Consider the following 13,775-nt stretch of genomic DNA (forward strand, 5'->3'; position numbering starts at 1 on the left):
AAGCATCTCTTTTTTCCCTAATCTAAAATCCTTTAAAACCTAATAAGCACTCAATATGAATTTTTCGTTTGTTGAAGAGAACTGCTAACAATTGATCCAAGGAACGGAAAACAATAAATCCATATGAGATTTACAAGTAGCACAAAAATAGGATAATCAAGAAATTGCGAAATTTAATGATTTTTTAAAGATCGGAATGCGAAAGAGAAAAAGATAAATGCAAAAACAAAAGAATTGAAACAAGGATTTTCTAAGAATAAATTACAATTAATGCTTGTTTTATGATTGTTCAGTAATCTGATCGATAAATAAATCGAGGCCTGATATGACACTGTTCTGTTTGGCATTTAAATCATCATTTCACTCTGCGTTTTGGTTCCTTTTGTTAACTATTCATTAAAAAAAAACTGTTTGTTCTTACTTAACATGAAAAGATGTCTTGAACTTCGCCTCTCTCTCTCTCTCTCTCTCTCTCTCTCTTTTTCGAGCCATCATCTTCACTGAAACTTAAATATATGACATAACAACTACAAAATACCAAACGAATAAATCACAAATTGATATACACTACTTGCAAGAACGTTGTCATACGAAAATAGAACATAGTGATTTAGTGGGATAGGAACTATGTATTCCTTCTCACTAAATTACTAATGTTCTAATATCGTATGACAAACGTTCTTGCAAGTAGGTGTATGTAAGCTTTGCATTCTTTTTTGAAATCGCCGGTATATATATGTATTTTCAGTTGTTTTTAAGCCTGTTACAAACATCTGTACGATAAAATGTATATATGATATATATTCCTGCATTACTAACGTTAAACATTTTGCCGTTGAATAATATATATGTATTATACAACGGTACATGGTGCCATGGTGAAAGTCTCATTACGTATATCCTAGAACAACTTGGTAAACATTTTTTGTTGATTTACTATTGAAATCGCTATCCTTCGTATGTATACGAAGTTTTAGGGACTTGAAATTCCTAGTGATAGACAACTCGAAAAAATATCATGTAGGATTTCTCGTATTTTTTGATATGCTCTAGATATACTTGTATATATGTAGAAAAGGGTCAAAGTTTTTGCATATGCTGTAATATAATCTACACTGAAAGAGAAAAAATTTCCGTTTACAACATATATATATGTCTATTGTTTTCGAGTTCAAAACAAGAGGTAAACAAAAGACATATATTATATGTGTTGCAAACGCTAGAATTTTCTCTTTCATATGTTATATATTATATATAATATCAGGTATATATAATATAAATATTTATATACAATATAATCTATATATAATAAATATTCATGCTTTGCTAATGTTAAACATTTTGTGTTGAACAAGTTATTGTAATATGTATGTCAGTTTTACAACGGTACCGCAAAAACCCCTTTTGACCAGATCTCGAAGCCTATTTCCTCGCGATTTTCTATAATTACCAAGTCTGCATTGAATATTTCCCTTCTAGAAGATCGATGTCCAATTTAATTTCTCGAGTGTCTTTCAATCCTTATCAATAAGTAACTGCTCATAACGTGAGGTATACTTAAACCTGTTTAGATTATATTATAGCTTACTGCTGTCATGGAAAGAGAAAAAGGTCGCGTAGCGTCGGCTCCTGCTCTTTAATCTCCAGAGAAAACTCTATTTAAAACGATATGGGCTAATTCAATCACTGACGGATTCGTCTACGTTACGGAAGCATGCAGTATAGATATGCTGAACGACTTACACAAAGCAATAGAATGGCTTTGTATTTTGTAATAATGCCTGGGAAACATGGAGTTTTGAATTTAAAAAATGTACTTTTGAACCGATCGACTAATAATGCAATAGGCTGATAACTGTGATTAGGAATATTTGTTTCATTCATTACAGGAAGTTATTGCCAGGGTGAAGATCATAAAGCCGAGGAAGAAGTGTCAAAGAAAATAAATGAAAACTACGTACGTTTCCATTTATAACTGCTTGCTAAAAACTGACGATAGTGCCAATCACCATAGCAACCCGTTAATCAAAACTTTTGATATCTAGTCAGTCAACAGACGAACAAATTATTCACTATGGTAACTAATCAAGCAATGATTTAATTGCTGGATAAAAACCATGGAAATCAGTAAAGCGAAATAGATGGAAGTGACTAAATAGGTAGTCAATTAGTTTCGCCACAGGAAAAAAAAAAAAAGTATTCTAATAGTTTGAAAAAATAACCTAAATAACCTAATTCCTTTTTCACGCCCGGTTACTTTACTATCAAAGGAAACTAAACTCAATAGTAATAATTACAAGAAGGAAAAAAAAAAAGGATCAAACCAACTACTTGCTAATAAGTGGTCGAGAAATGTTCTAAATGTATTCTAAATATAGTATATGATATTCTTGTTATATATATATATATATATATATACGCTTGATTGCAGAAAGGTTGTAGTATACATTTATACAGATACCTAATGAGATGCAAGATATCAAATGAGATGCAAAACTTAAAAAGTAACTTATTTGGTCTTATTTGTAACTTATGGCCATAAGTATTGCACAAAGTCAAGTTAAAAAAGTGCTTTCCACAAAATGTAGTAGATAAGCAATTGTATTTAAGCATGTTTTGAATTCTGCATCTCATTTGATATCTTGCATCTCATTAGGTATCTGTATAAATGCATACTACAACCTTTCTGCAATCAAGTGTATATATATACATATAACATAGCGGGTATCAAACTTTTATCCTGACAAATCGTGAATCGTGCTTTATTCCTTTGTTAATCTACTTATAAACCTACTGGGAATTTCAATATATTTTTTCCACTCATATTAATGTTTTTTCCATTACTCATATTACTTTGCTACTTGGGGGAAAAACACACTTGCTGAAGAATGATCAGACGATTCTGAAAATAGATATTTTTTTGAAGAACAAATAAACGCTCAGCACTTCTTCGTTAGTCGATATATACAGTAAAACAAAAACCAGCCAGGTACGAGGAGCATCTAATTGAATAAACTTAATATGTTGTTGACAGCTTTTTGACCGGTTACACCTCCCCCTCAAGGTTATTGTATGATAACAGTTGAAAGTAATTTGTACGAAATAATAGTCAGTCTTTCTTGGTCTATCACTTTGTATAGAACTCTTTACTTTCACACCACTTCGTATCCATATTCACGTGTTTTTTCATGCGCAACTGTTAACCAAAGAAATAATACTCTATTAGGAAATGACATGTGGTCTGGAATGGGGAAAATATTAAAGCGATCTATTAGTATACGTAATTTGTCAGTATATAAACTCATGTGCGGCACCGGCATTAACTAATTGCAGGAATAAATTCCAATTGTCAATATGTCTGGCTTTTCCAGTCATGTTATGTCTAAAGAAAGAAAAAGGCAGTGTAGGAGTGAAATGGTTATCAAGAGGCTTTCAGCTGAAGAGGGTCTTTATAATGAGCTGAAAGGTGTAATTATTATATTTTCTTTTAAAAGGTAGTTGTTGACATGAAGTCATATATATAAATATATATATATATTCCTTAAATGGGGAAGAACGTGGAAGAGATACTGGCTTGTGTGAAGTGAAGTGTTTCGCTATACATATGCACTGGAAAAATAGTTAGCGCTACAAATAATGGTAGTTGCCACTTCCAACGTATTTCCATACCATGAAATTTAAAAAAATGAAATATTATGAATGTCAAGAAAGCGTGTGTCATTTTGCACGCGTGATTTCTATTGCATGGAAATATGATGGAAGTCACCACTTTTAACATATTCCATACCATGGAAGTCGGGAAATGATGGAAATATCATGGAAGTCTCTTTGATATTATATGAAAATACCTTGGAAGTCTTGGAAATCGCGTCTCAAAAAAAAAAACAAAACAAAACAAAAAAAATCCCCCAACCCCCTCGGTATACTAAATGAACTTTCCTTAAATGTATATAAAAAATAATATTGATAAAATGATTGTTCAGAGGGATGCGCCAATCCCAATTATACATGTGGTTTTCAGGGGGTTCCTCCAGAACTAAAAATAATATAAACTACATAAAATGCAAAATACACAGTTAATAAGCTAAATATATTGTTAAGGCGCGATTACATGGAGCAATTGATCTTTGCAACTTGTCTCGCAACGGCGTTGCGACACAGCTGTTGCAACGGTGTCTACACGGTTCAACGGAGATGCAATCGTTGTCAAAAGTAGAAATGAATTCTACTTCTCACAACGATTGCTGCGATTTGTCTCGCAACATTTTTCAAATTGCGCTGTAGGTTACACGCTGCAACGCTCCATGCAACTTGCTTCGCAACGCCGTTGCGAGACAAGCTGCATAGAGAAAATTGCTCCGAGTAATAGCGCCTTTAAAATATTACAACAAAAACAAATAAAACAAAAATAAAATAAAACGAAAGATCAAACAAAGATCTAAGTTCGGATGAAAATAAGAAGGCGAAAAAAAGCACTCTTAATAAAAGGTGGGAATCGAACCCACGTCCACCGACTCAGTGATTGGATAATTAATACCAAAATACAGAAGAAAAAAATAGTGCCTTCATGCCATACCCCGAGACATCAGCTGGGTCATCGTATGGACTTCGGACATGACGGCGATTAAGGCCCTCTGCCCTTGGGTGTACGGATTACGCAGGATAGTGTTCTAGCCGAAGCATCAGGGGAGAGACTAGCCCGCCCCCAGACCATATCTACAGCTAATCCCTTGCACTCTGCCACGCACTGGCACGTTGATTTAAAGTGGAAAATAATCTAGTCTATCTGGTGCTTTGTCTTCCCAGAATGCTTTGGAAAGCCTGTGAGCAAAAGATAAGCATGCACCCATTTTCATGTATTCGATAGCATATTTCTTTCGAACTTTTTTTTTCGAACTTTTTTCTTAATAAAGTACTAAGTATCATCATTTTCGTTCCGCCTATTTTTGAATGCATTCTTATTCTAAAGATTCACGACTTTATTTAAAACTAGCAATTAACTCATTAACTCGTTGTATCGATTCAAGATGTATTTTTATTCCTAAAGGGGAAGCGTCAGGCTATAGATGACAATGCCGTGCTAAAAAGGACTGCAATATCATTCCCATCACATGCAAGATAGATCTCTGAAAGTTTTTAATTCGCGTTTTAGAGAGAGTTTATCCATAGCACAGCACCCAAAGTTATTTCCAATATTGCCCATTGTTACTAGCTTCTCTGTAAGTCAGCTATTTGTGAGAAACAGTCATAGTTCAGAAGTTCATAGTTTAGGCAGATCTCAGATATTGCTTTCTATACGGAGCAAACAATTTTGAAGTATTGAAGAAAGACCTAAATGTACTTTTCTAGGGATTAGCAATGAGCTACCTTAAAGTATATTGGTATGATTGGCCATATAAGTGTTTAATAGGGCAATATAAACTGTGAGATCTGAAAAGCCTATAATGAGTTTTTAGTGTAGTTTTCTTTGTCTTAGGTTTGTTTATAAGTGTTCTATAGCTTTTGTTTCACTCGTTTCAGTCTAAGTATTTTCGTCATTGTTAGTCTTGTCCCTTAGGAGCTTTTGTACGCCTTAAATATACGCCCTTTATGTAAATACTTAGCTGGTGCTCGCAGTTCGTCCCTTCATACACAAATGTAAGTTATTCGTTTCCATATATTTCTTATCGTTTTGCAGTTTAATGTTTCGTAGTTTTTCCTATTTGTTAAAATCATATTTACTAAGTTATTTATCTATTTAATATATTTGTCTAGTCTTTACCGTACGCTAAGCGTATGACTTGGGAATAAAAATCAAGTATGGGACGCGCAGTGCCAACATAAACAGTGCACGTGAAGTTGGCAGTCATACAAATGAATGGAATAAGATAGGAAGCTTTAGAGAAAATACATCATTCCCTTGACAAAAAATTAGTGGGCATCAACTTTTCCCCATTGCTGACTACTGCAGTGAACTCCACAAAGCGAATTTATTTAAATTCTAGAATAGAGTTCTTAATATTGATAATCCGCGTAGGAAGAGTATATTCTTATATTTGTTTTGTATTGTTTTTTGATTGATTGTCTCTTTTGTTAGTTCGCTGGTTTTTTGTTTCCATTCAACAGCATATATATATATATTGCTTACTTTGTTAATTTTTGCTTTTTTGTTTTAATCTGACTTGGATATCAAGGAAAAGACAAAATTCAGGATTAAAAAAATATAGTTTTCAGACATTACTTCCGATCTGGCAACCTTTGGACATTATAAAATCTCATAATCACCTTTGAAGCTGTAGTGATTATCGTCTCAGTGCTACTGATAACTAGTACTTTCAATTTCTATTCATTAAACCTGAAACAATCTCAAAGATCAAATTTTCATTTAACTGATTAGGTTTTGCCATTTTTCTTGATATTCTAAATATTTAGTTTGATTCCGAGTGAAACAACTGTTTTCTTGTATTGAAAAAATGGTTGTCAACGCGCCGTTGTATCTGCTGTCCAATGATATTGCAGCGATAAGAAATACGTGACAGAAATTAGATGCGTTATAATTTGCGGTTTAAACTCGGTTATCTCTCATCTTGAAGCTAGAAAGAGGAAGAAAGAGAGAGAACACGCCAACAAGGAACAGAAGTCGTAAATTTAATTATCAAGGTGAGTTTAATTTACTACTCTTTGAGGTGCAACCCGCGAAGCTTGATGTCTCGCTCGCCGAAAAGCATTTGAACGGCGGCCAAAAATCAGCCTGAAAATCAATCTAAAATCTCCCTCAAGAAATGTTTGAAATATGTTGAAATATGCTAGTTGGTAAATGAGAAATCTCTTCAATCTTCTCTTGTCGCACTTCATGGTAGCAAACCTTAATATTTAGCCTCTTTTATATTTTGATGTTTTTTTTCTTCTTCTTTTGCGTTACATCGCAAAAATCTGAAGTTATTCTTTCAGTCCATGCGAAAGTGGCCTATGTGCAGATGAACGTACGTCCGGCTGCACGCAGGCTATGCCAAGTAGATCCACAATTATCCTTAATAAACAGAAAATCAATTCTGAAAATATCTCCCTCGATCCACGTGTTGGATCCATAGGTGCTAGCGCAAAATATATCCACTAAGTATCACGAAAGAAGAGATTCGTGTTGAATTGATGACCTTAAATTAACTGAAAAAGCTTTAGTTTATCAAGATCAGGTGTTAGCATAGTTAATTAAATTTCGATGCGTCAAAGATAGAGGGTAGACTTTCTATTCACTATTAACAATTAAAATGAAAAAGTATTGTATCCGAGGCCGAACTATCAATCAATATACATAATGTACATAATAAGCAGATGTATACTTAGTAAATAAACCTCCTATGGTGGCTGAGATATTGGCTGATAATGTCTGAGGATTGGAAATTATATGTGATATCTTTTCGAGGACATGCAGGAATATGTTTCATCCGAGGACATCATCAGCCGATATTCCATTGCGCCCAAGACGGAGCTTATTCCTTTTATAACCCAACTACCTTACTGGAATGCTAACTGATTTGTATGGCATTCCATGCAAAGTTTGCAGGATAAACAGTTTACAACAGTTTACAACAGTTGACAATAGATCCAATGAACACTTAACAAAATAAGAAAACATGGAATGGTTCCATGACTTATGAAACGCAGTTTTTAATGAACATATGATAATTGTTTTCATTCACCCAAAACCGTTCAAGACCAAATTAAATATTTAGGGAAAAGAAATTGAAAAACCAAGCAAAGACAAAAACATCGGCCATACTTTCCATACAGAAATTGGTTAAGTTATACTTCGAAATTTAATCTACAAGCAATGACGTACTTTTATGAATATATTTTCAATAAACAACACTATTCAAATGCGTATTTATTTATTTTTAATCTTAGAAACATACGATGCTTGTCTTTTATTCTATTCAATATTTATCAGCATATTTTTTTCTATTACCTTATTATTATAATAATTATTTAAGGTGATGTATGGGTGGGTATATTACTATTCTATTGCATTTTTGTTGCTGGTTTTTTTGTTGTTGTTGTTGCTGCTGCTGCTGATGTTGTTGTTGTTACTACTGTTGCTACTGTTGCTACTGTTGCTACTGTTGCTACTGTTGCTACTGTTGCTACTGTTGCTACTGTTGCTGCTACTGTTTCGGCTGTTGTAGCTACTGCTGTTGTTGTTGCTGCTGTTCGTTGCTGCTGCTTTTGCTTTTGCTGTTGCTGTTGCTGTTGCTGTTGCTGTTGCTGTTGCTGTTGCTGTTGCTGTTGCTGTTGCTGTTGCTGTTGCTGTTGCTGTTGCTGTTGCTGTTGCTGTTGCTGTTGCTGTTGCTGTTGCTGTTGCTGTTGCTGTTGCTGTTGCTGTTGCTGCTGTTGCTGTTGCTGTTGCTGTTGCTGTTGCTGTTGCTGTTGCTGTTGCTGTTGCTGTTGCTGTTGCTGTTGCTGTTGCTGTTGCTGTTGCTGTTGCTGTTGCTGTTGCTGTTGCTGTTGCTGTTGCTGTTGCTGTTGCTGTTGCTGTTGCTGTTGCTGTTGCTGTTGCTGTTGCTGTTGCTGTTGCTGTTGCTGTTGCTGTTGCTGTTGCTGTTGCTGTTGCTGTTGCTGTTGCTGTTGCTGTTGCTGTTGCTGTTGCTGTGGCTGTTGCTGAATAATAATAAACTTAAACCACCTACATGAAATTAAAGCTACACTCTTGTCATTCTTTTTTAAAGATGACCTACCAGATGGCGTTATCAAATCGTACTACAGCCCAGGTTGCCATAGCGACAAGCACGTTACTTCTGATAGGACTGATTGCTTTAGGAGGAAACCTACTTGTAGTAATCTCGATCTATCGTAACCCAATACTTCGTAAAATAACAAACTACTTTGTGTTTTCACTCGCTATGACAGACATAATGTATTGTTTGTTCGGGCTGTCGTTTACATTAGTTTCTTTGGCAGAAGGACGGTGGATCTTTGGAACCGTAACATGCCATTTTCAATCTATATGGACACAGAGCCTCACTTATATATCAATGTACACAATATCCATCATGGCCATTAACCGCTTCGTTCGAGTCTGTAAATCTTCTAAATACAATTCCATGTTTAACCATACAACGTCCTTGGTAGTGATATGTCTAGTTTGGGTGTTGAGTTTTGGAATTGTTTCAATTGCCAGCGGTATTCCCAATTCATTATTTTACAGCAAGTTTGATCCCAGCCGAGCCATGTGCCATAATTTCTACAGCAGAGAGGACACAGTCATAAACATTTCCACTATCATTTTTATTGTAGCAAACATCGTATTTCAGATGTTTATCATAATATTTTGCTACTTTAACGTTTTCAAGACAATAAAAAAGCACACTAACTCTGTCGCTCCTTCATCCAACACGGGAGGACTAGGTACTAGCCCAAGAGAAATCAAGATCACGTGGACATTATTTGCGGTTTTATTGGGATATGTCTCGACATGGGTTCCTGTGTTGATCGTGATGCTCATATCAAATATAAGTCCCCATCATCTGTCACGTGAAACACAGATGATTGTAACATACGCAGGAACTGCCAGCAGTGCAATCAATCCGATTATATACGGTATAACGAACCCGTAATTTAGGCAGGAGTATTCTAAAATTATACGGTGTGAATAGGCCCTGGCGGTGAGTCACGGATCACGGCATGGTCACGGTATGAAAATGACAAAACTCTATCGATCACAGGAGCATTTCTAGATTATGCGCTGTGAATAGACCATGTGATGAGTCACGCCACACTGCATGGTCACGCTATGAAAATGACAAAATTCTACCGAACACGGCCTAGAAATCAAGGAAAAATGTAATGCGTATAGTGTCGGCCTCTGCGGATTTTCGGTTTCAATTCGGGATATAACATTTGAGTTAAGTTTCTTGGCCTCTCCACTTGGTTCGAGGTTGGAGGCTTTCCGGTTTTCGCTAGTATAGTTAGCCTTGTCAGCCCAGACAAACTGTAAAAGATTGTAAAATTCATAAAGGCACGCACCAAAATATGAAAACGCCGGCTAGCCGTATTAGTGTGGAAGGAGAACAAAACAAAACTCCCTTTATCATTAGTTTCCTCATACCGTTCTAATACCTCAATAGCCGACAGGGCAGAAAAACGGTTGTTGGCCTTTCGCCATAAGGACAGCTTTACAAATTCAAGCTCAATATTTTGTAAACACGTTCTTTTGGAGCCAAATGCGACCAAAATTCATTGAATGCGTATTTGAGATATTAAGCCGTGTACTTTGGGAGAGACGATACTTTGATCAGCAGAAAAATTGACATTTTCCGGAATACTAATAAGTAGATTTTCTCTAATTCGACAAAATTTCGTCACAACTTTCGAGCAGCAGTGACACAAATGGAACGCTTAAAAATTTGGAGTATTAAACTCAGTTAAATAAAAAAGATCGAGAAAGTAGCGGGCTTGTCGTTTTTCTGCCCTGTCTCGATAACCTTAATTCCCAAAGCTGAGAAGAAGAAACGAATAGTATTAAAGATGTTGTTGGAATACTTTAAAGATTGAGAAAAACAACTTACATGCCCACTTTCAACGCTTATTTTCTAAATATTTTGAAAAATGATTTCTGAATAGCCTTGAGACCCAAAGCTTTTTGATTAAAAAACCAAAAGGAAACAAATATCTTTTCTTAAAAGCATTTTTCTGAAACTCTCGACTTTCACGCTCAAGATACATAGCTGAAATTAAAGTGTCGTTATGTGAAGTTTACATTCTTTTCAATAACTGGTATGATAGCTAGACCTTTTTAGCTAGTACGTAGGTGTAATGGCTTTCCATTTAAGATTAACTGTCATTCCCTATATAGTGTAATTTCTTTGGTTAGCGCTTGCGCTTGAGAAGACAAATGAATATGGACACGACGACTCAGGCAAACCATCTTTTTTTTCAAGAGCATGACAATTGATCTGAAATGGAAAACCATTAGACCGAAGCTAAAGTGGTCTATTGAAAACAACTGCTCAAAGAGTCATCATTACCTATGCCTATTTTCGATAGCAGATTTAGGTATTTCTTTGAGTTTCTACCTTCGCAATTTCATTTACTAAGGAAAGTGAATAATAGAAAGGTTATTACCGCCATTTGTAAAGCTACACGGCCACCCCAGACAAAAATCGCGACGTGCACTTTGCCGAAAGCCTGCCGTCAATCAAACACGTTGACGTCATTTACACGCGTGTGTGATTCAAAAGGCGCCAAAACTTGTCGATTGTTTACAAGTATTATGAGCTACACTCACCGGGTCTATCCGTGCCGATCCAAATGCGTGTAAATGACGTCAACGTGTTTGATTGACAGCAGTCTATTGCAAAGTGCACGTCGCGATTTTTGTCTGGGGTGGCCGCGTAGCAATGCAAATGGCGATAATAATGGGAATTCATATTTATATGACTTAATAGCTGACAAGATTGATTAAGCAATATAGCAAAAGGTAAGTAACGTACATTAAACTTTATTATGAGCGAATACTCTTAGAACGTACATTTTCAACCAAAGAAAGAAAGAGATAGAGAGAGAGTGAAAGCGGAAGAATAAAAGATGCGGTTTGTTTTCACACCTTTTCCCCAATATACTTTGCTACCCCCCTCCTTTTATTAATTCATAGAAGTTAGGTGCATGTAAAATACCACATATATTTGAAAAACGTTATATTATTACGTTTATTTAAAAGGTGCGGATGGGAAAAAAGTGTTGGGGATGGGGTGCAAATAGCATATAAAATGTCCTCATTCATTACTATAAAAAATACTAGGAAAGAATTGAACTTGCTATATAAAGTGGGAAAACTTTCATAAATTTGACGTAACTGCGAGTTCTTATACATCTTTAACACATCGCATTTCTTCCCTTTTTACATTCATACATCGTTCACTATAGCGTTCAATCTTCGTTCGTTTGTTGTTCTTTTTCTCTTTCCTTGGAATTCCTTACAGCGCGGCTTACAAAAATTACGGTAAATGTTTTCCCAACGGCTATGCAACGGTTAATGCATGTACGTTAAACCAACACATTCCGATGCCGCGAAGCTGGCTGGTTTCCAAAAAGGCGTGTAAAAGGTCATTTGATAGTAAAATGCCTGTGCATAGAGAGTATGCCAATGCATTAAATGTGGCCATACGTTTGTGCGTCGTGCTGTAACTCCTTTTTCCATTCCCTCCTTCTTTCCTTTGTTTATTTCTTAAAATAGTGTATCTGTCATGTAACTATGAATGGAGACCACTAATACGACGAAGGTATCGAGAATATGGCTCGAGTATCGCTGTAGAGACAAGTATTGTACTCCTTATATTATTATAATTTAGTGCCAGTATATATTAGCTGTAAGATAGGGAAGCGGTCCGATGCTCACGCTTACAATCTACCTAATAGCGAGGACCTTAATGTGCCAAAATGCCGGACAGCGACGCGGCTTCTTTTACAGAGCAACTAAAAGATAGAACGATCTTAGCATTGACACTAGGGCCCCGTCCACAAGTATCCGGAAATTTTTGTATCCGCAAATTTTTTTCTGCGGATACGAGTTGTGTCCACACGGTCCGCACATGCTTTTTTTTTTTTTTTACCTGCAAAGCAATTTTCCCTATTTCGTTAATTACATTTCACTCTTTCTGGTAATTATTATATTTTTGGGGCGTAATCATTTTTGTTCATGTATTACCAATTGTTATATTTGCAGAATTTTTTTCATTTATAACAAACTAATATTAATACTCTTTTTCAGTGGTTTCTGCATCGAGATCGGGTCTGCCATCACTGTTCTTATCGCATCTAACCTGGGTATTCCAATCAGTACAACTCACTGTAAAGTGGGCTCGGTCGTCATGGTCGGACGTGTCAGGTCCAAAATAGTCGTAGACTGGTCGATCTTCAAGAATGTGGTGTTCGCATGGATCGTTACTATGCCTGTTGCAGGTACTATGCATTTACTTGAGCACCTATAATTTTCAAGTGATGATCCCCTAATGGTTTTAAATTTTATAGACTTTTTCCCGGTTGAGGGACCACAAAGTAATGACCCCTAATAGAGGATGGAGGATAGACTTGATAAAATCACTGTAAATGCACCTCCAAGTTGAAACTTCAAGTCATTGTTTTGTGAGCTGGAACGAATCCAGAAAGTTTTTTTATATAAGGATTACGTATACAAACAGGAGCATGCGACCTTCAGTTGTCCTCGATTCGGATTCGTAGGTACTCTAATAACGTCTTGTCTACTGCGACAAATATGTTTTTTAACTCAGATTTTAAGATTTAAAGGATCTTAATATAGCCAACAAACGACTACAAGTAGAAGAGTTATAGTTTTATTACCAATTAACTTAAAAAATACCCTGAAACGACCTCTGCTAATCATAGTTAGCGTGTCACGTAGGGTTTACGGAGCGAGAAAATCCGTTGAAAAGCTGTCGATTCAAGGGAGAAACCTAGCAATCTCAATACTAATAATAAATTATAAATCGTCTTGCAAATTTCGTTGTGTCATCATTTTAGGTGGATTGTCTGCAGCAGTATATGCTGGTCTGCGGGAAGTTATCTGATGCGTACAAGGCCGGACCCAATATATCTCTGACTTGGTAAATGGCAGTAGATAACTAGCACTCCTGCGCATGCGTATCTTTATCTTTATTGCCTTATTAGGAACAATTCCCTAGGGAATGTCATGCATGATCCGAAATAGGCAATTTGAATGAAAACGTCGGTGATATATAATTTTACGAATAAATGAACATACTCCCCTCCCCCTCCCTCCCCCC

The 13,775-nt window shown here is 35.9% G+C and overlaps 1 protein-coding gene across 1 annotated transcript in view; it reads left to right on the forward strand.

The window, feature by feature from the left end:
• The window catches only part of LOC116293134 (uncharacterized), a 40,838-nt gene extending 27,279 nt beyond the window's left edge, over nt 1-13,559 (forward strand). Inside the window, exons 14-15 of the mRNA XM_089028725.1 lie at nt 12,743-12,933; nt 13,513-13,559. Coding sequence (XP_088884851.1) covers nt 12,743-12,933; nt 13,513-13,559 — 238 coding nt within the window. The remainder of the gene's footprint in view (nt 1-12,742; nt 12,934-13,512) is intronic.
• The last annotated feature ends 216 nt before the right edge of the window (nt 13,560-13,775 follow it).

The sequence above is a fragment of the Actinia tenebrosa genome, unplaced genomic scaffold (genome assembly GCF_029948245.1).
Source record: "Actinia tenebrosa isolate PJP-AT-01 unplaced genomic scaffold, QUT_ActTen_1.0 PGA_scaffold13__45_contigs__length_12533684, whole genome shotgun sequence".
Classification (NCBI taxonomy): domain Eukaryota; kingdom Metazoa; phylum Cnidaria; class Anthozoa; order Actiniaria; family Actiniidae; genus Actinia; species Actinia tenebrosa.